The following is a 21,567-nucleotide window of genomic DNA, read 5'->3' as shown; positions in this document are numbered from 1 at the left end:
TATATGTGATGTAGAGGTAGGGGTAAGAATTGTGATTTTGGTTAATTGCTTTTGTAGTGGGCTGATTGAATAACCAATCAAGTAATGACTGATAGTGGGGAGAAATTAGTGGAATGATAAAATTTGTAACTAAAATTGAGGAGTTTTTAATTTGGATGATAACTTAGAAACTTGAAATATATGCTTAACTGGTTTCTAAAAAAAAAAAGAAATATATGTTTAGCCAAAAAAACAAAAGCAACGTGATCTTAACAATTTAATGATAATGCTTCCCTAAAAAAAGAAAAAGAAAAAAAAAGGGTTAATGATAAGGGGGAAATTTAAAATTGCTAGGTAGAAATATAAAGTTTGTGTCTCAAATTTGTGTACATTTGTTTGTGTTTTTTTTTTTTTTTTTTTTTAATTATCAGTAAGGCATATATGGTTTTACAAAGAAAATTGTGTTTTTTTTATTCAATCGTTTTGTTTTGAAAATTGAAAAAAGAAAAAGAAAAAGAAAAGACAGTTATCCAAAGTAGTGATAAAGATAGGAAAATAAGGATAATTTTTGTTTTAATTTTTGTTTATAACCAATACCATAAAACGTGGGGTTAATTTTTATTTTTTATTTTTTAAAAAACGGTACTTAAATGTGGGTATACAATTTTTTTTTTTTTTTTTTTTATCAGTACAGAAAACTTGTGTTTGTTTTAATTTTAATTTTTTTTATAAATGGATAAAGAATTTGAAAACTATTCGAAGAGTGATCCTTTTTTGTAGGCAATGTTTTACGTGAAAGTTAAAGAAGTCTTTTTACCAAATTTTGTCCTTACTTAAACGTATAGGGGTATTTTGGAACAAAAAAAAATCTGGTCCAAACAGAGTCAGCCCCTTAAATAGTAGTATAAATATAGATGATGTTAGTTAATACATTTGTTTAAATATTTATGATATTGCAGTTTATTCCTAAATTAAAAATACAAAAAATATCATCATTAAATTCTTTTGTCTTCACGGTTTCATCACCTCCCTCGCCTTCTTGTACCCATCTCACATTTGAAGCTCGACCTCTGTTTTCTTATCTAGAAGAGATCTTATCCTTACCCATGGATTAGATCCCGACAAGGTAGGGTTCACACACTGCATTTATCTAGTGACATTTTAGCAGTATAGCTTTCAGTCTACCGTCAACTGTTGTGACATCTTGCTAAAAATCTAATGCGACCGTTAGGTCCCAAAAAAATCCAGCATAAGTGAAAATGGAAAAATGTTTGAAAAGTGCTAAAAATGCTGTACATAATAAGATGAAAAAAAGAAAAGAAAAGAGAGAGATCGAGAGAAAAGAAGAAATATTCCTGCACGTGATTAAAATAACTATCACACATTCACATCATATAGTTTTGTAATCTTGTAATAATGTAATCTAAACCACCTATAGTTTTGTTTTGAGTGTCCAAAATTTCCTTTTATTAGTTACCACATAAAGTGAGGGATAATTGAATATAGAGTACAGACAAATGAGTATACTTCACCGAGTCCTTGCATCGCACGTAATTACCATTTGCCCTCACTCTTATGGCTCTATAAATGGACATGGGTAGCTTGAGTGCAATGACACAAACCATCTTTGCCTCTTTCCCTTAATCCTAATAAGCTAACCAAAGGGCTCTGATTCTAACCCATCTTCGTTTGTGTAACACAACAATATGGCCAGCAACGCCCTAGGCTCTTCACAGCAATCCAATAAGGGTGGCCTGAGCTTGTTTACCTTGTCTGAGCAAGAGATCCTGAACCAAATTTATTCAACCCACCATGTCCACGATGATGAAAAGTTTGATGTTGAATCTCTTTTCATCATCGTTGAGAGCATCCTTAAGCGTTCTACTGTCGTCGTTGATAATGTAGTGCTGGTACAGTACCAACTTATTCTTTTGAAGAATATTTATTGCACACATTTTTATACACACATAAAAATGCACTGAAAACATAACTTGAAGTCACGATTTTCAAATAAAAATCATGACTTTAAGTCACAAGTATTACACATAATTTAATATTTATGTTCAGGTTACACTTACAGTTTTCACACACTTAATAGTCCGCCACCAATATACCAAATTGGTTAATTAGAGAATTTCAGCAATTTAGCTAGCTAGCTGGTCCTACCTTTATGGTTAATTTAGTTAATTTATAGTTTTTGAAAATTATTCTTCCACATTCTTGAAATACTTGTCTCATTCTTTTTTTTTTTATTGACTTTTCATATTCATCATGTGTCATAATATGATAAATACGAATATTTTTAAAATATAAGGATTTTTTTTTTTTTGGGGTATATATAGAAGTGCAAACATTATGTGTGTAAAGTGTATTTCAAGAATGTAAAAGAATAATTTTTTCCTTTTTTTCTTTTTATTATTTTATACAAGAAAAGGGGAGACCATGTGGGTTTTTCCTGGGACTCAAGTCTTATGGTGTGTTTGTTTGGAGGTAAAATAGGGTAGATGGAAAACTTTGAAAAGAAAATGAGAAAGAAAACTTTTTTAGAATGTATTTGGTTGGGTGGGGAGTAAGAAAAATAAATGGTAGAACCTAGATGTTTTCTCCCTAGGCCCGCCAAAATGGAGAGAAAAATGAGTGGAGATGTAATTTTTCTTGATTGTCAAAAATGCCCATATCCAAGTGTACATGAACTTCGTCCAGTTGCCTTTTTTTCTTTTCTTTTTTGGCATTAACGTTGCTTTTTTTTCTTTTTTTTTTCTTCTAGGGCTTGGGCGTTGTCTCTATTTTTTTTTTTTTTTTTTGACTTTCTAGGGCCTAGGTGTGATAATTGTTTTTTTTTTTTAATTAGATGTGATTTTTTTTTTAGACATAATTTTTTTTTTAATAAATTTGGGTGATTGCTCTTCTTTTTTCTTTTTTTTTTTTGTGGTTATTTGTCACTTTTTTGTTTTAATTGGGCATTATTTTTTAACAAGGGTATATGAGTAAATTTATTCAAACTCCCAACCAAACAAAAAGGAGAAAAATTAAAATTTTTTCTATCTTCTTACTTTTTTATCATCCCACAATTTGCTATCCTCCCACTTTTTCACTCCAATTATACGGACCCTTAAATACATGCTCCAGGAACAACCGGATAAGAAGCAGGTCTCTTTTCCTCACCTCTTGTTTAGCCAGTGGTTGCCCATTGTCAATGTCTGGTTGAAATGCCTTTTCTTATTAGAAAACGTGGACTATTTTATTTATATTTTATTTTCTGTTTTGGATGAATGGAGAAGATGGAAATGGAGTATTTATTTAGTAAAGTACAATGTGGCATGATCATATACTCTCTTTTCCAACATAATAATGGGAATCACTATTTAAATTTATAATAGATTCTACCATTCATGTGAGAGTAAAAAAAGAGTAATTTATGACTTCAAAAAAAAACAAAAAAAATTTATGGGCTTCCTAAAATACACGTGACATGTTTATCTTCTTCTTCTTCTTCTTTTCTTTTTTTTCTTTTTTTTTTCCTAATTACTCGCAATTTACTGCAGGGTACTCATGCAACTGTTGAAGACTTGGAGGAGAAGACCCCCAAAGCAAGTTTTAGTCCACCCATATGTGCACTCAAGAATATTTCCTGTGAGGTAATTACCAGTAATTACACACAATGTTTTTTCCCCCTTACCCAAAGTGTGGTACAACCGTATAAGACTCTAATAATTAAGGATACTCATGGTTTTTATTTTATTTTGGTCAATCACATAAATATTTTTTTATTATTGATGAATATAAAATGTCAGATGCAATGCAAGGCCCCTGGTGAAGAAATTGCTCACAAAACAGCTCTCACAATACTTAACAAGCTATCAAACTATTCCTGGGATACAAAGGCAGTGTTAACTCTTGCAGCTTTTGCTTTGGATTATGGGGAATTCTGGCAAATTGCCCAAGCTCCGGCGTCGGACCAACTAGCCAAATCAGTGGGAACCTTGAGGCGGGTACCTATCCTCTTGAAGCGTCCAACACTGCAGAAACATAGGCAATCACTTATTGAGCTTAACAATGTGATCAAATCCACACTGGAAGTGATTGAATGCATCTTTGAGTTGGAGAAGCTATCAAATTATGACACAAAGGATGTACCAGCATTATCAACAGGCGTGGAGCACATCCCAGTGGATGTTTATTGGGCAATAGTAACTGTTGTAGCAAGCACAACTCAGTTTTGTTGCCTCATTAACGATGAGTAAGTTCTTATCCAAGCCAATATGATATGCCCCAATCTTAAGGCTTGCTAAAATGCTTATGATTATATAACTTAGAAATGAATTTTGCATTACATCTTGTTTATGTTAAATAGCAGTTTAAATAATTAAATGTCACTAATATATTTTATACTGGCGTGAAATCTATATAATAATGTCTAGCCTCATGGCTAATAGGCTAATAGAGTTACCTAGTATAATTCAAAAAAAAAAAAAAAAAAATAGTTTTTTGGTATACACCATCTTATTACCAGTGTCAATTTCCAGGTACAAGAAACCGGAACTATCCCCCTTTTCTCAGAAACTCAATTACATCGTCACCAAGCTTAAGAGGCAGATAACAACTATCAGACAACAAATAGGTTAGTGTCTTGGTGGTTCCTTTTGTACGGATGCAAGCTTCAGTTCATGCATTGTGCATTGAAAAAAGTTCATTGCCTCAAAATATGGACTACTATATGTAATGAAGAAAGTTTTTGGTTGACTGCAGAAGTGACAGAGGCTTACTGGAAGCTGGTGAAGGTTTTCCGAACCCCTACAGAGATTATGGAAATATTTAAGCTACTAATTTATACCAAGGACAATGTGCAGCCCCTTATTGATGGTTCTACTAAGAAACCGGTATATGCCCCTTCGAGAATATAAGTTGTTTGTTTGTTTTATTTTAAAAAATCAATCTCCCGATGGATGAATCAATTGTTTGATTGCTTCTTGCAAAAAAAAAAAGAACCTATTTGATCCCCAAGTTGATAGAAAGTAAGTACCAAATGAGAAATTATACAATACTTTTAAAAAAGTAAATAATCTTTCCTCTTACGTAATAGGAATCTTACTAATTATTTATAGTAGGACTTATCATTCGTGTGTGAAATGTGAGTATTAAATGATTTTTCTTGATAAACTAAATAAAAGTTTGAATTTAGGTTTCTAAAATTAACTCATAATGTCTAATCTAATCATAATGCACTTCATCCAACCTCTTGCACCCAAGAAACCTAAGTTTCAATAATGGGATAAGATCTCATTTCATTTAAATTCTCTGATTCCTTTCAATTTTTAAATAGATCTGAGATTAGTGGTATTTGTTTGATTTGGTGTGGTTTACATGGATTTTCAATTCCCTTAAATAGTTTCTCATTTTGAGAGTAAATTGCACAAATACAATGGACATCAGCTAAATCATTCACAAATGTTAAACCATAATCTGGGACCGATTTGGTTACATAAAAAACTTTTGTTGTAACACCATAATATGGGACGTCCAATTTGGTAAATTGCATTCCGTAATAAATGTTATGTAACGTTATGTTGTAAAAATTGTATTACAAACAATTCTATGACCTTGGGTTGGTTCCTCCACTTACGTGTCATTGCTCTAATAAGGTAATTTGGATAAATAATATATAAATCGACTAGTATTTTTCATGCTTGAAATGGGTGCTAACACTATTTTCTTGATGCCAATAATTGTGACAGGTTAGCATTGAAGTGCTGAAGCGGAAGAATGTCTTATTATTCATTTCAAGCCTAGACATTTCTGATGATGACATTTCAATTCTTAGACCAATTCATGATACAATTAAGAAGGAAGATCAATATAAGATTATATGGATCCCAATTGTGGACGAATGGACAGAGGATTCAAAAAAGAAGTTTGAGATCCTTCGTTCTAAGATGCCATGGTACGTGGTGCAGTACTATTCACCAATTGCAGGTATTAGATTCGTGAAGGAGAAGTGGAACTTCACGGGTAAGTCCTCTGTTGTGGTGCTGAACCCTCAAGGAAAGGTGGAATGTGAGAATGCATTGCACATGATCAGGGTATGGGGAATAAAGGCCTTCCCTTTCACTTCCACGAGGGAGGAAATTCTGACCACTTCAAGAGAATGGATTGGATCCATAGGAGCTAGAATTCATCCAAATATTGAGAACTGGGTAAAGATCATTTCCCCAATCTATAAATTCATATATATATATATATATATATTGTGCTTATGCTTGTACACACATGTATTGTCAATGTCGATTATTCTATTGTTTTTTTTGTATCACACCATTAATTTATTACAATTTTTGTCACAATTTGATGATATATATGATTGTAATTAATGAATCGTTACTTTCACATAGATTTATAACTTTTTCTTTACAACTAACAGTTGCACATGTTAGAATTATAGTAGTAAAAGTTGTGCCACAAATATTGTATCCACAAAAGTAGCATATGTATCCAAAAGAAGTCATATAGTTGCATGCACATTTTTTGGAAAAAAAATAATAATAGTAATGTGCATTCGAATAATATTGGGGTTTGATATGTTGTTCAATCAGATCAAGGACCAAAAGTACATCTTTTTCTATGGAGGCAAGGACAAAGAATGGATCCAACAATTCACTAAAAGAGCAACTGCTATTGCCAATGATCCGGTGATAAAAGAAGCAAAGATTTCCATAGAGTTGCACTGCATTGGTAAGGGTAGCAAAGGAGAGGATGATCTTGGCATCCTTGGGCGCTTCTGGACTGGCATTGAGAGCTTGTTCATTTCCAAGACTCAAAGGAAGACTGATACAGACGCTGTGGCACTAGAGATCCAAAAATTGCTATCATACAAGAATGAGAGTGGATGGGTTGTGCTCAGCAAAGGGTCAACTGTGGCACTCAGTGGGCATGGGACCACTATGTTGAAGGTTTTGGAGGACTTTGACAAATGGAAGGAGGTTGTGCGAGAAAAGAGCTTTGAATCCACTTTCAAAGAGTACCATAACAAGGTTCTTCACACTGCTCACATTTGTTGCCGCATTGACATTCCAAAGGCCAGTGGTAAAATACCAGAGAACATGAAATGCCCCGACTGTCCCCGAGTCATGGAGACTTATATCAGCTTCAAGTGTTGCCACATTGATGGTGCCGCCAATGGTCTTCACTGAGTGGCCACCCTACTTTGGATTAGCTAGTATTGCTACTAAATTAAATAACATGGTTGCGTTGGTAACCAGATGCTAGTAGCAAAATAAGTTTGTGACATGACGTTGATGCCACTTTTTTGTTCTATGTTTTGTTGGTTTTGTTGTTCCTTTGTTTTGGTTTATAAGAGGAAATGTGTGTGTAACGGTATGGATGTTGCATTACTATGTGGCATTCTGTGGTTTTTAAATTTTATTATCACATCTTTTAATTCCTTATAAATTCTAGTTCACTTGATAATTTCTTTTGCTTCTTTTTGTGCACTTGAAGATCATGCTTCACTCTTCAATAGAGGGGGGTTTGGGGGGAACAAAAGAAAAAAGAAAAAACATTGAACACTACATTATAGTAGAGAGTGAGATCAGTCATACCTTTGCTTCTCGAAGAGGTGGTCTAGGGCCAAAATGGTTCTCTCGAAGCATCTTTGCCTAACCATGCATGTGTGATTTTGCATAAATGATCATACAACAGTTACCATTGGATGGTTTCATGGAAATATTAAAATTTATTTTGTGCTAGCCAGAGAATGGGGAGCAATTTTTATTGGATAAAGTAATACCAATCTTGTTGGTGTAATTGAAATTTTTTTTGTTTATCTCCCACTTAAGCAAAGGGGGAGAAGGGATAGGTGTGGGGTGAGAACCATATAATCGGTCATGAAATCTGCTAAGAAAGTAAACTTGGGGTCTCTAGAGAGGGAAGGGCTAATTTTTATGAAGGTTAAGAGGCAAGGTTACCCATTCTACTATTATTGTCAGAAGCAATCAGTTTAGCAGGACTGGCCAAGTAGAAGAAAGTCATTAAATTGTGCAGTAGGGCATTGAGTAAATAGGTGAAATGTAGATTCCTCTTGAGATTTGGAAAGGGTGTGTTATAAGATAAACTTGTTTAATAACTTTCACTACAAGCATCATTTTTTATATTATGTAGTGATGAATATCGGCACAAGGATTGTCTAGATGAAAGACGAGCTTAGCCATGTTCATGACAAAAGTTGGGAACAAGATTCCATCAACATACATCACCTTCATGGACAAAGCAAACCACCACTCATTAAAGTACGGATAAATGCCAACAGGATAGCTGCGAACCAATAATTGCGCCGAAATAGTTACCAAACGTAATGATTGCCCAATGGCTATCCATTACACCATTAAGGAAATCATCAGTGTCAATCAATGCTGCGTTACTCTTAAGAGAAAAATGTCCGGAAACAGCATTAACAAACATAACTGCACCCATCCATAACAAGCTATAAAAGGGCAAGAACTCAAGTAAAGGGCATGATAAAAATTTTGAGTATTGATTTACAACAGATTCCAATTTGTAGAGAGTTTTGCTAACTTAAGCATCGGAGTATTTTTAATCGGCTCCACACCGAGAAGACCTCCATTGCTTTCATTTCTTAACAACAAGTATCGGAAGTCGTCCGTTGGCATACACGAGGAACATATAAACGAGGTCCATTTTTGGCTTCATCAGTTTGGCGCCGTCTATGGGAATCATAGCGAGTTAACCCTTACTCAAACCATCATGCTCCAACCGATAAATTTCTTGTCTCGAGATGGACAACGAAGCAACAGTGACTCCAAATCCTGTGGTGATGTCTCAACAAGTCCAGGCCTTAACAGCAAATGTGCAAGAGTTAATAAGGAAAAATGAAGAGCTGAAACGACGAGCCCGTCCAGAGGGCAGCAACACTTCGCATCATCGGCGATGTCGTATCAGGCATGATGAGGAAGCCAGTAGCCCTAGGAGTAGCAAGGGAAAAGATAAAACAGAGTAAACTGGACAGTCTACACCTGGCAATAACTATTTGATGCAGAATTTGTGGAAAGAGCTCGACGAAGTGAAGAATGCCATGAAGGGAAAGACAGCAATGAACTTGGATGGCATGCTTAAACGGACAGATTCGCCCTTTACACCCAGTGTCTTGGAGTGCCCCCTACCTCCAAAATTCCGTCTGCCGCAACTAGAGTTCTATGATGGGATGAAAGACCCCCTCGACCATATAAGGGCCTTCAAGACAATTTTAAACCTGCAACAGACCCCAGACAAGGTTATCTGTAGATCATTCCCTGCCACCCTCAGAGGGGCTGCAAGGGTTTGGTTTAACAAGTTGCCAACATCTTCCATTGCGAATTTCGAGTAACTCAGTGACTCGTTCGTTCGCCATTTCATTGGAGGACAACGTCACAAAAGGCCAACCTCTTACTTGTTAATAGTAAGCAGCAGGAAGGGGAAAGCTTGAGGGATTATGTGAAGCGATTCAATAAGGTAGTATTGGAGATCGACGAAGCTGATGATCAAGTCATCATAACAACCTTCTAGGCAGGGCTCAATAATCCCAACCTTATCTTTTCATTAGGAAAAACGCCACCAACCTCCATGACGGATCTGCTGTTCAAAGCCCAGAAGTATATGAATAAGGAGGACACCCTTACGGCCAAAAGGCTAATGGGAAAACAGAAGAAGGAAGAGACCAGTGAGTTTCATGGTAAGAAGAAGGATAGCAAGGACTCATACGCAGAGCCTAAGGCTAGCAAGAGTAGTCCTGACACCCCAAAGAGAAAGATGAACTTCACTCCGTTAGTTATGCCTATGGACAAAATCCTGATGCAAACAAAGGATGAACCAGGGTTGAAATGGTCTAAGCCATTAAGCACGTCCTTGAGGAAGCGTGACCTAAAGAAGTACTACATTTTCATAAGGATCACGGCCATTATACTGATGAGTACCGCAATTTGAAAAAGCAGATAGAAGAGTTGATCCAACATGGAAAGATTCAAAAGTTTGTTAACAGGGACCACCAGCCTCAATCAAGGGCTAAGGATAAAACCCATGGTGATGCAAAGGACAATGGACGAGATTTTCCGAAGCAAGTTGTGGGAGAGATTCGGACAATAGCAGGAAGAACCATATCAGAAGGGTCGTACAGGTCTTTGAAGAAAACGTATTACAGGCAGGACAATAGTGTCCATATGAAACATCCATCCCTGAAGTATCGATGGTCAGAGAATGATGACATCAAGTTTACTGAACGAGATGCAAATGGGATAAAGCAACCCCATGATGACCCACTCGTCATTACATTGGGAATAGAAGGATTCACCATGAGGAGAGTGTTAGTTGATAACGAAAGCTCGGCGGACATAATGTACATGACAGCCTATCAGCAGTTGAGGGTGGATCCCAAGAAGCTCAAACCCTTTAATTCTCCATTGCTCAGTTTCAGCGGAGATAGAATTTATACAAAGGGAATCATCACATTATCCGTCACAACTAGGGCATACCCGGCGCAAGTGACGATTCAAGTTTATTTCTTGATCGTTAATTGCCCATCGTCCTACAATGTCATTTTGGGACGACCTACTATAAACAAGCTCAAGTTTGTGATGTCGACTTATTGCTTGAAAATGAAGTTTCCAACTCCAAGCGGGGTAGGCCAAATATATGGGGATCAGCTTTTGGTCAGGGAATGTTATTAAGCGGTCTTGGTCTCAAGAGAAAACCACACATGGATGGTGGAGGAAGAACCAAAGAAGTCATCCCAAGAGCTGAAGGAGGTGAACCTCATAGATGAAGACACGACAAAAGTGACAAAGGTGGGAACAGGACTCAACCCCGTCTTAAAAAGTAGGATTGTGGAGTTCCTCAAGCAAAATCTGGACGTCTTCGCTTGGACTCATGAAGATATTCCTAGGATAGACAATGAGGTGATAGAACACAAGTTGAATGTTGACCCCACCAAGAAGCCCGTCCAGCAGAAACGACGAGTTTTTGCCCCTGAATGGAACAAGGCTGTTATGGAAGAAGTAGAAAAGCTTCTGACTACTGGATTCATCCGGGAAGTCTATTATCCCAAGTGGTTGACCAACGTCATCATCGTCAAGAAGTCCAACAGAAAATGGTGCATGTGTGTAGACTTCATAGGCCCCAACCGAACCTGCCCTAAGGACAGTTTCCCACTTCCTAGGATCGATCAGTTGGTGGACTCAACAGTCGGCCATGAATTGTTGACTTTCATGGACGCATTCTCAGGCTATAACCAAATTCGCATGAACAAGGAGGACTAAGAGAAGACTGCATTTGTCACTAGTTAAAGGCTATATTGCTACAAAGTCATGCATTTTGGCCTGAAAAATGCAAGAGCCACTTACCAGAGATTAGTAAACCAGATGTTCAGCAAATAAATTGAATGAAACATGGAGGTTTATGTAGACAACATGCTCATGAAGAGCAAGAAAGCAGAGCTGCATCTGGACGACCTCAGGGAGACCTTCGACACATTGAGAAAGTATCGAATGAAGTTGAACCCAGTAAAGTGTGTATTCGGAGTTTCCTCTAGCAAGTTTTTAGGGTTCATGGTCTTACAGCGGGGTATAGAGGCTAATCCAAAGAAAGTGAAAGCCATACTAGACATGACATCCCCAAGGAGTGTGAAGGAAGTTCAAAGACTGACAGGACACATAGCAGCCTTGAAAAGGTTTATGTCCAGAGCCATGGACAAGTGCCTCCCATTCTTCAAAACACTGAAGCAAGCTTTCCATTGGACGAATGAGTGTGAAGTCGCATTCCAAGCACTGAAAGATTACTTGTCCAAACCACCATTGCTGAGTCCGTCCGTCGAGGGAGAAGATTTGTTCCTATACTTAGCCGGCTCTTAGACAGCGGTAAGCTCGACACTGATTAGAGAAGAATTCCAGATTCAAAGGCCGGTCTACTACACAAGCCAAGCTTTCCAAGGCACGGAAGCAAGATACCTAAGGATAGAGAAGCTGGTTTTTGCCCTAATCATTGCATCAAGGAAGCTCCGTCCCTACTTCCAAGCACACACGATACTGGTGATGACGGATCAACCGTTACAAAAGGCAATGAGTAGGCCAGACGTGGTAGGGAGAATGGTTCAATGGGCGATAGAATTGAGCGAGTTTGACATCGACTACAAGCCTAGGATAGCAATCAAAGCCTAAGCACTGGTAGATTTTGTCGCTGAATTCACTATAGCAGAGCAAGATCCAGAATCAAATTACTGGACGATGTACACAAACGGCTCAGTAATGTCTGGCATGGGCAGAGTAGGGGTGATTCTCTTCTCCCTTGAAAAAGATATCCTCAAGTATAGAGTAAAACTCCAATTCCTAGCGACAAATAATGAAGCAGAATATGAAGCCGTCTTGATGGGCCTACGAGTGGCAAAAGCTCTGGGAGTGAGAAACCTAAAGTTGAACTCTTATTCAAAACTCGTGACTGGACAAATGAATAGTGAATACGAGGCTAAGGAGGATAGAATGAAGAGGTACTTAGCGCTGACTAGTCAGTTAATTTCTAACTTTGATGATGTCAAGATAACCCAAGTACCCCGAGAAGAAAATTCTGAAGCAGACGAGATTGCCAGATTGGCATTGTCAGAGACTAGCGAGAGACGACCTAATTTGTTAGTGGAGGTGCAGTATCTCCCAAGCATTGAAGGACTTGAAGTGAGCTGCGTACTGTCAGGAGAAAGGTGGATGGATCCAATAGTCACTTACATCAAGACTGGCAATCTTCCATCGGACCCAACCGAAGCAAGGAAGGTCAAGATCAGGTCATCCAGGTTTACGATCTTGAATGACGAGCTCTACAAAAGGGGATTTTCCCAACCCTACTTAAAGTGCCTTGACCCAAAAGATACTGAATACGTTCTAAGGGAAATCCATGAAGGAGTAAGTGGGAATCATTTTGGACCATGTTCACTCGTCGGACAAGTTATTCATGCAGGGTACTTTTGGCCAACAATGCAGAAGGATGCAGCTCAAGTCATCTAGAAATGTGATAAATGCCAACAATTCGGGAATGTGCAACATGTGCCAGTAGAGAATTTGACGAGCATAACTTCATCTTGGCCATTCTCCACATGGGGAATAGACATAATGGGCCCCCTACCACGTGGTAAGAAGTAGGTAAAATTCCTAGTCATTGCTATTGATTACTTCACAAAGTAGGTAGAAGCAGAACCCCTTGTAGTCATAACAGAGGCTAAAATACAACAATTTGTATGGAAGATTCTTGTTTGCCAATTTGGAATAACACAAGTTATTATCTTTAACAATGGACGACAATTCGACAGTCGTAAGTTCAGGGATTTCTGCAAGGAGTTGGGGATAAGAAACTATTATTCTTCACCTGGTCATCCATAGGCCAATGGATAAACAAAGGTCACAAATTGGACTTTGCTCAAGCTTATCAAAACCCAACTTGAGGGGGCAAAGGGGGCATGGCCTAATGAGCTCCCAAGAGTGTTATGGGCTTACAGAACAATGGTGAGAACCCCGACAGGTGAAATTCAATTCAAAATGGCATTTGGGACAAAGGCAGTGATTCTTGTGGCGGCGTGTCGAGCATTAGGAGGGCATGGTACAACAAGCAGAGTAATGACGAGGGCCTCAAGCTAGCCCTAGACTGTATACCCAAAGTTAGAGACGATACAGCCCAAAGTATGGCATTATACCAGGAGAGGATGACGAGGTATTACAACCAAAGGGTCAAGCTGAAGCATTTCAATCCTGGAGATTTGGTTATGTGAAAGGTCTCACAAGCCACCAAAGATCCAATTGAAGGGAAACTAGGCCCCAACTGGGAAGGCCCATACAAGGTCGTCTGTTATTCAAGAAGGGGTAGCTACTATCTAGAAGACACGAAGGGAAAACCTTTGCCTCGTCCATGGAATGCAGAACACCTCAAGAAGTATTATCAATAAGGAGAAGCAAAGATTCAACCCTAATAAGTTCCAGGATTTGGGACATCTCGTTTATTTACACATAGATAAGCGAGACATCAATTTTCATTATGCATTTGTTTCATTTCCTATTCAATACTTTATCTGTAGCACTTTTGTGTTGCCATAAGTTTATGTCTTTGTAACCTATCTTTATAAGCAAGGACGAATATAACAGACCAAATGTTTGCAGAACTACTTTCATCATAGATAATGGCAAATCATTTCAAGGCGAACAATTTCCTTTAAATTGGAAAGAGGAGGCAAGGATAAAAGCTTCCGTCAAAATGAATGACGAGGTTAAAAATCCCAACTCGGTGATAAAAACTCGTAAGTTTAAATCACAAGGATAAAAATCCCGTCAATACAAATGATGAGATAAAAATCCATCGCATGTGATAAGTTTAATCACAAGGATAAAAATCCCGTCAATAAAAATGACAAGATAAAAATCCATCGCATGTGATAAGTTTAAATCACAAGGATAAAAATCCCATCAATACAAATGACGAGATAAAAATCCATTACATGTGATAAGTTTAAATCACAAGGATAAAAAATCCCATCAACACAAATGACGATATAAAAATCCATCGCAAGTGATAAGTTTAAGTCACAAGGATAAAAATCCCGTCAACACAAATGACGAGATAAGAATCCATCATAGGTGACAAGTTTGAATCACAAGGATAAAAGTCTTGTCGATATTAATGACGAGATCAAATCCAGCATAAGTGATAAAACCTATAAGTTTAAATCACAAGGGTGGGAATCTCATCAATATGAATGGCGAGATTAAAATCCATTAGAGGCAATAAAAATTAAGATGCAAGGACGAGGATCTCGTCAAAATGAATGACGAAACAAACAACAGAAATGCTAAGTCCTAAAACGCAAATGCAAATACTCCGATAACGAGACTAAGAACCAGAGACTGGGAAATGATGGGATTATACTCAAAGGACATCAAAAAGATCACCAACAAGACTACAAAGACGAGAAATTCAGCAAGTAAAATTATAACATATGGTCATCAAGGCAAAGTAATAAGCAGTTTGTTAGACGGCCCTAAAACCGAGGGGAAACCTGTCATTTTCAAAAAGGGGCCTCAAAACAGAAGGTAACCAATGTTTACTAAGAAAGAAAAGAAACCCCAAAATACAAAAGGAGGAACCCATTGTTCTCAAAATAAAAAAAGAGAGGATAGAGAAATGATGAAGGAGGGGTAATAGACTCGTCAGCACTTTTTCCTTCAGCAGCTTTGTCCTTTTCCCTGGCACCGGATTCAGCTCCTTCTAGCTCTTTTGCGTCGTCCTCAAGAACCTCAGTATCAATCTTTTCAAAATCCAAGCTTGAAAAATCTATAGCCAAACTGTGCTGTTTCATCGTCCACCAGTTTAGGAGCTTGAAACCTTTAAAGTACTACATGAACAGAAGATCAAAGAACTCCTCTGATTGTTTGAACTTTTGGATGATCTTCCCTCTCTCATCATCAGTCTTTAGAAGGGCAGTTTGAATCTCCTCATCCTTTTGAATGACGAGGGCCTTCTCCACATGTAAGGATTTAGTGAGCTCCTTCACTTTCTGGTTCACTTCATTCCTTTCATTCATTGCAATGATCAAATCTTTCTTCAACTGGGAACATTCAGCCTCAACAGATTCTGCTTTTGATGTAGCCATCACGACCTTCTCCTCCACATTTAAATAATCAATCGTAATGTGCAATGACTCCCCAAGGACCTAACCAAAACAAGTAAGGTTAAAAAAAATTGGGCACATCTACACGTATAAGTAAATTGAGAAAGAAACACAGGAAGATCAGAACTGCATACTTGCACCAACTTGTGAATGTGTCGACTGACGAGCTCATGCGAAGGAATGGACGACAAACCCTTCAATTCGTCATTGGTGATGACATTGTGCGCACGGCCTAAGGCTGTAGCAGGATCATCCCATACGCTCATCCCTGTTTTACTCTTATCCCTTGCACAAGTAATTGGAGGAGTAGTAGCAGTTACTTCCAGAGAGGGAGTTGGAGAAGGAGGGGTAGTATGGACAGACAGAGTTAGGACAGCAGTATCAGCTTTGTCGTCACCTAGCTTTCTCTTTTTCGAGTCAGAGGTCAAGTTGGCTAGGAGTTCATTCTTCAAATTCTTAATGCAGGCATACTTGTCTTTGCTGTATCAAGTGGCCATTTCTGCTAAAAGAAAAAGACGAAGAAAAAAGAGAAGGAGCCACCCCCAGTCAAACAATAAACGAAATTAAGAAAAACAAGGCAATTGACAGATGAACTTACTCTTCTCTTCTCAACGAATTTTTTCCAGAACATATTTTGAGGGTTCAGGGCCTAAGCAACAATCATATAAATGACGAGGATTAACTAGGTCGTCGAAATCCTCTATTTCACGAGCATAAGCAAGGGCAACTCGAACTCGATGGTGATATTGGTCTTCAAGGTCAGGACAATCAAGATCTGCAGATCAAAACAAGAACACCGGTAGACAAGTAATCGAGGCATGGAAAAAGAATAAAAGGAGATAACAGAAATACGCACCAAGTGCTGGAACTTCCCATTTCCGTAGCAATCTTGGGACTTCCCCCCAAAAATGATTGGACAAAGTTTCCCAACCTGATTCGGAAACAAAGAAGTACCGTGATTTCCAGTCATGAAAGGATGACGGGAAACCCCTCACAATCCTAGATTTCCTATCCCAGGGTAGGAGCTTAAAATACCCATAATGGGTAGAAGACCTTAGATGATACAAAAACAAAAACTCGTTTATAGTGATCATCTCACCATCACAAGCGGACACCCAAATAGCCAGACAACTTATTACCGTCCTCCAAGCATTGGGGACGAGCTAACTAGGGGCAATCTGAAGTTCATTCAGGAGGTGTAAGATGAACGGATGGACGGGAAATCGAAGGCCACACAAAAAGTAAGCCTCATAAAAACAAACTTCCCCGTGAGCAAAGTTGCAAGCTTCCTCACCCAAGCAAGGCAACCTAGTGGAGGAACTTTTGGGAAACTAAAATCTCTTCCTAAACCCTTCAACTGACTCTCTTTCAAGGAACAAGACTCGGAAAGGGCGTGTAAAGGACGTAAGGAAGAGGATGAGGGCAATTTAGAAACTGTTGTATCAACCACTTGGTTCAGAGATTCAGCGTTGGAAGACAACCTAGTCTCCAACTCATTGGACCTGACATCATCTGTCTTATACTCAACAGGGTCCATTTCAGAGTGATACCTAACCAAAGACTAATGAATTAGAGGGTAAAGAATGAACAGAATAGGCCTAAGCACCGAACAACGAGACATAAACAGACTTACCTAGGGTCAGTGACCTGAGGAATACTATAAGAAAACTCCTAATCGAGCGAAGAAAAAAGAGACAAAGGGGCACTCTTGACTATGAAAATAAAAACCAACCATGAAAGTGCAAAGAGAAGAAACCTTACTAGGGAATTTCTGAAGATGAAGATCACTTGGCGCTTCGAAAATCAGACCAAATAGGGTGGAGGAAGGGGAATGGTTTTCTCTGAAAAGGAAAACCCAAAAAGCGAGCCAAAATCTAGGAAGCCTCACACGCACCTTAAACAAGAAGCCAACACGTGTCTTTTCCTTGAAGAGCAGTCGCTTCGCATTTAAAGCAAGACCCCAAATTTCGGGAATTACGAAGCGCCGAGACCATTCACATTCCAAAGATCGTCCAAAATTATGACGACCATCGAATGAGGGGGCAACTGACGAATATCGGCAAAAGGATAGTCTAGATGAAAGACGAGCTTAGCCATGTTCGTGACAAGTTGAGAACAAGATTCCATCAGCATACATCACCTTCATGGACGAAGCAGACTACCACTCATTAAAGTATGGATAAATGCCCACAGGATAGCTGTGAACCAATAATTGCACCGGAACAGTTACCAAACGTAATGATTGCCCAACGGTTATCCATTACACCATTAAGGAAACCATTAGTGTCAATCAATGCTGCGTTACTCTCAGGAGAAAAACGTCCGGAAACGGCATTAACAGACATAACTACACCCATCCATAACAAGCTATAAAAGGGAAAAAAGAACTCAAGTGAGAGGCATGATAAAAATTCCGAGTATTGATTTACAACAGATTCCAGTTTGTAAAGAGTTTTGCTAACTTAAGCATTGGAATATTTTTAATCAACTCCACGCCGAGAAGACCTCCATTGCTTTCTTTTCTTAACAACAGGAACCAAAAGTCGTCCATTGGCATAGGCGAGGAACGTGCTAACGAGGTCCATTTTCGGCTTCATCATGTAGCATTTGAGGAATTTCTCGAAGCTATGTGGAGAGTTTATGAAGTGAATGCATAAGGAATTTTATTTTATTTTTAAAAATATATATTATGTAACAAATAGAATAAATTATTTGAGAGTGCTTGGAGGCAATATGTAGCCATTCATCCTTCTATTCTAAACAAAGGGTAAAAGAAGAAGAAATAACAATATAAAAAGTTCTATTCCTCTTCCCTCTCCACTTCTCTTCCTTTGTGTGCTTTATGAGAGTGAGTCTCTTCCTTAGAGTGGTGTGTCAGTATTTTGAATTGTAAGTGTGTAAAGGTCTACCAACTTCCAACTGGTGCACATTTTTATAGACACCCCATTTTGTGCCTCCAATTTAACCTCAGTTACATTGCATTACACATCATCACCATATCATGTCACAAGGGTAAAATTATAATTTTGGTAATCTGATCTCCAAATACATTTCATGAAATAAACCTTGAGGTCATAGCAATCAAAATGATAGTTCATGGGTCTCAATCAGACAACTGGATTATAAGATATCAAGAAAACAAATTTTAACAATAATGTGCACTTGCATGAAATAAGTCCTGACCACACGTGATTATGAACTCTTAATTCTAATTGGTCTAATTTCAGTCCAATTTAAATTAACTAATATGTCATAATGCTGTTGGTTGAGGATATAATTTATGGTAAGGTTACATATACATGATTTAATCCAGAGACAGCATTAATTGATTCCTTGCAAAATAGACAAAATTTGATTAATTAATTAATTAATTGAAAATATTTAGAATTGATTTTTTGAGCTTGTGGACCAAGAAATCAGAAAATAGAGTTGAAATTCGAAAGCGAATCACAACTGAAATAGAAACAAACGGAATTAATTAATTAATTGAAAATATTTAGAATTGATTTTTTGAGCTTGTGGACCAAGAAATCAGAAAATAGAGTTGAAATTCGAAAGCGAATCACAACTGAAATAGAAACAAACGGAACTTAAAAGGGAAAAATCTAGGGAAGTTCTAGATCTTGATCAACACTTGGACTAGATCCCCCAGAATCCTCTCCTTTTTTGGCCCAGCTTGCTTCCCAATTACGTTGACTTTGCCTTTTACATTTTTCACTCAGAAAACCCTATATATTTCCCTAAGTCCCACACTGCCCAAAAACTCGTCCCTACCTCTCCCACATTCTCTCCCACATCTAATATAAATACCCTAATCCATCAACTATTCAAATCACCTCAAAATCTTAGAGCTTCCTAGCAAACTAAGATTTCTTTCTTTCTTGAGGTTTTGTCTGGTTTGGAGTGCTTGGAGTGCTATGCATGTAGATAAGGTTTTTTTACCTTCTCCTTTTTTATTATACCCTATATATATATATATATATATATATATATATTTTTAAATTTAGTTTCTTATTTTCTCTATTAAAATAAGTGAGAACTCCATTGTAAAACCCATGAACTAGGAGGGAGAATAATAAGAGTAGGATGCCCCCACTGTTTCTTGAGAGGCAATAACATGACTCCATCCCATTCATGTGGGACAAGTGCCAAAAACCACCATCGAAGGGCTTTTGGGCTGGGGGTGTTGTCTTTCACAATTTGGTCAATTGACTAAATAGAGGTGTTTATTTTATATTGTGTTGTGTGTTTTTATAAATTGAAAATGTGACTTTAAATCACGTTTTCAGTTTTCACACTATGTTGTGTGTTTTTATAAACTGAAAATGTGACTTTAGATCACATTTGCAATTATAAAAACTCAAGTGTGTGTAACACACTATGTACAAGAGTTTTTTTTTTTTTAAATTTTAGTTTTTATAAGTATGAGTGGCTAGAGTGTGTTTAGTTTGCAAAATTTCCTAGTCTATCTCCATAGCAAAAGTTTATGTTGAGCATTGATCTTTGCATTCCAAAGAGTCTTCCAAAAAAATCGATAAGGGACCCAATAAGTCAAACCTATAACTTTGGTGATGTCATAGAACTTTGGAAAAAGCACACTTAATGATTTCTTAGATGGAACAGAAATTTTTGGAATCCAACAGAGAGAAGAAATAGACGAAGGTAAGAATTTTCTGAATCTGAAAACTGCATTACCCTAGAGATTACAATATGTTTAAATAGTAAAAGAAAAACTAATCTCGATATTCTTGGTACGATCATTAATGTCATTATTATGGTTTCTCAAAAAAAGCGTTGCTAGAGGCGATGTCATATGAAATGGCAGCTACTCACAATATTCTTGCTATGATCATTAATGTCATTATTATGGGCACTATGAATGGGATTTCGATTGTTAGAGCAATCACATCAATTTAGCTAAATTTTTCCGTCTATTTTAGCATAAGAACCTACTTTTTCTACTTTACACTACCGCTTTTCAAAAACACCCATGTCAATTTATTTATTTTACAATCTATTCTATTTAAATAGTAATATTTCTTTAATTTTTTTATTTTATATTTTCTTTTGTCCCTATCTCTCTATCTTTTTCTTTTGTCCTTATCTCATCTCTCAGATCAAAGAATCTGATCCTTCTCAATCTCAACTCTCCACCCTCTTCAAAAGCTTTCCACCCTCCTCTTCTTCTTCTTTTTCTTCTTCTTCCTCTCACGGTTAGATCACATCTCCATCGCAAGCATCTTCTTCTTCTTCTTCTTCTTTCTCTAATGGTCAGGTCGCCTCTCCACCACAAGTACCACAAGCATCAAAACCCACAAGCACAGATCTCTGTCAACCCACAAGCATTGATCTTTGCCGCCAACATCGATCCAGAAGCATCAAATCCCATCGACCCATAAGCACCAATCTCCACTACTAGCACCGATCCACAAGCATCCAGACCCATTTCTGTAGACCCACAAACTCTGATCCCCAACACCAACACCATTCTCTCTCTCTCTCTCTCTCTCTCTATTGGTTTGTTCGTGTGAGTGTGTTTGTGTATTTCTGTGTTGATTTGTCTATGTGGATGTGTTTGTGTTTGTGTGTATTAAAGAAAAAAGAAGATGAGGAGAGGAGAGGAGAAGTCTTAGACTGAGTTTGTTTTGCACACAGAGAAGAGAGAGAAAAAAGGAGAGAAATTATGGAATTAATAAAATAATAGTATACACAACCACAGTAACTATGTATATTTACATGATTACTGTAGCAAATGTGTAGATATACACAATTTTAGAAGGATTGATGTAGGAAGTTTTGTGGCTTAAATGTGAAAAATTCATCTCTTTTTCTATTATACAAGGTTTGTTGTAGATGCTCTCACAATAAGAGGAAGTTCTAGTTTGAGGACCACTAAAGTCAGCCAAGAG

At 37.6% G+C, this 21,567-nt stretch overlaps 2 protein-coding genes across 2 annotated transcripts; both read left to right on the top strand.

Moving 5' to 3' along the window:
• The first annotated feature begins 1,591 nt into the window (after positions 1-1,591).
• Positions 1,592-7,425, top strand: LOC126688742 (protein SIEVE ELEMENT OCCLUSION B-like). The gene is made up of 7 exons (XM_050383548.1): positions 1,592-1,889; positions 3,525-3,617; positions 3,774-4,219; positions 4,506-4,600; positions 4,729-4,859; positions 5,715-6,173; positions 6,570-7,425. The coding sequence occupies exons 1-7, from the start codon at positions 1,686-1,688 to the stop codon at positions 7,164-7,166; spliced, it is 2,025 nt and encodes a 674-aa protein (XP_050239505.1). The 5' UTR covers positions 1,592-1,685; the 3' UTR covers positions 7,167-7,425.
• A 2,166-nt stretch (positions 7,426-9,591) lies between these two features.
• Positions 9,592-10,691, top strand: LOC126690185 (uncharacterized). Its single transcript, XM_050385311.1, has 2 exons — positions 9,592-9,896; positions 10,007-10,691. The coding sequence occupies exons 1-2, from the start codon at positions 9,592-9,594 to the stop codon at positions 10,689-10,691; spliced, it is 990 nt and encodes a 329-aa protein (XP_050241268.1).
• Positions 10,692-21,567: the final 10,876 nt, after the last annotated feature.

This window comes from Quercus robur, chromosome 6 (genome assembly GCF_932294415.1).
Source record: "Quercus robur chromosome 6, dhQueRobu3.1, whole genome shotgun sequence".
NCBI lineage: Eukaryota > Viridiplantae > Streptophyta > Magnoliopsida > Fagales > Fagaceae > Quercus > Quercus robur.
Note: the sequence above shows the minus strand (reverse complement) of the source record. Positions and strands in the feature narration are given on the sequence as shown.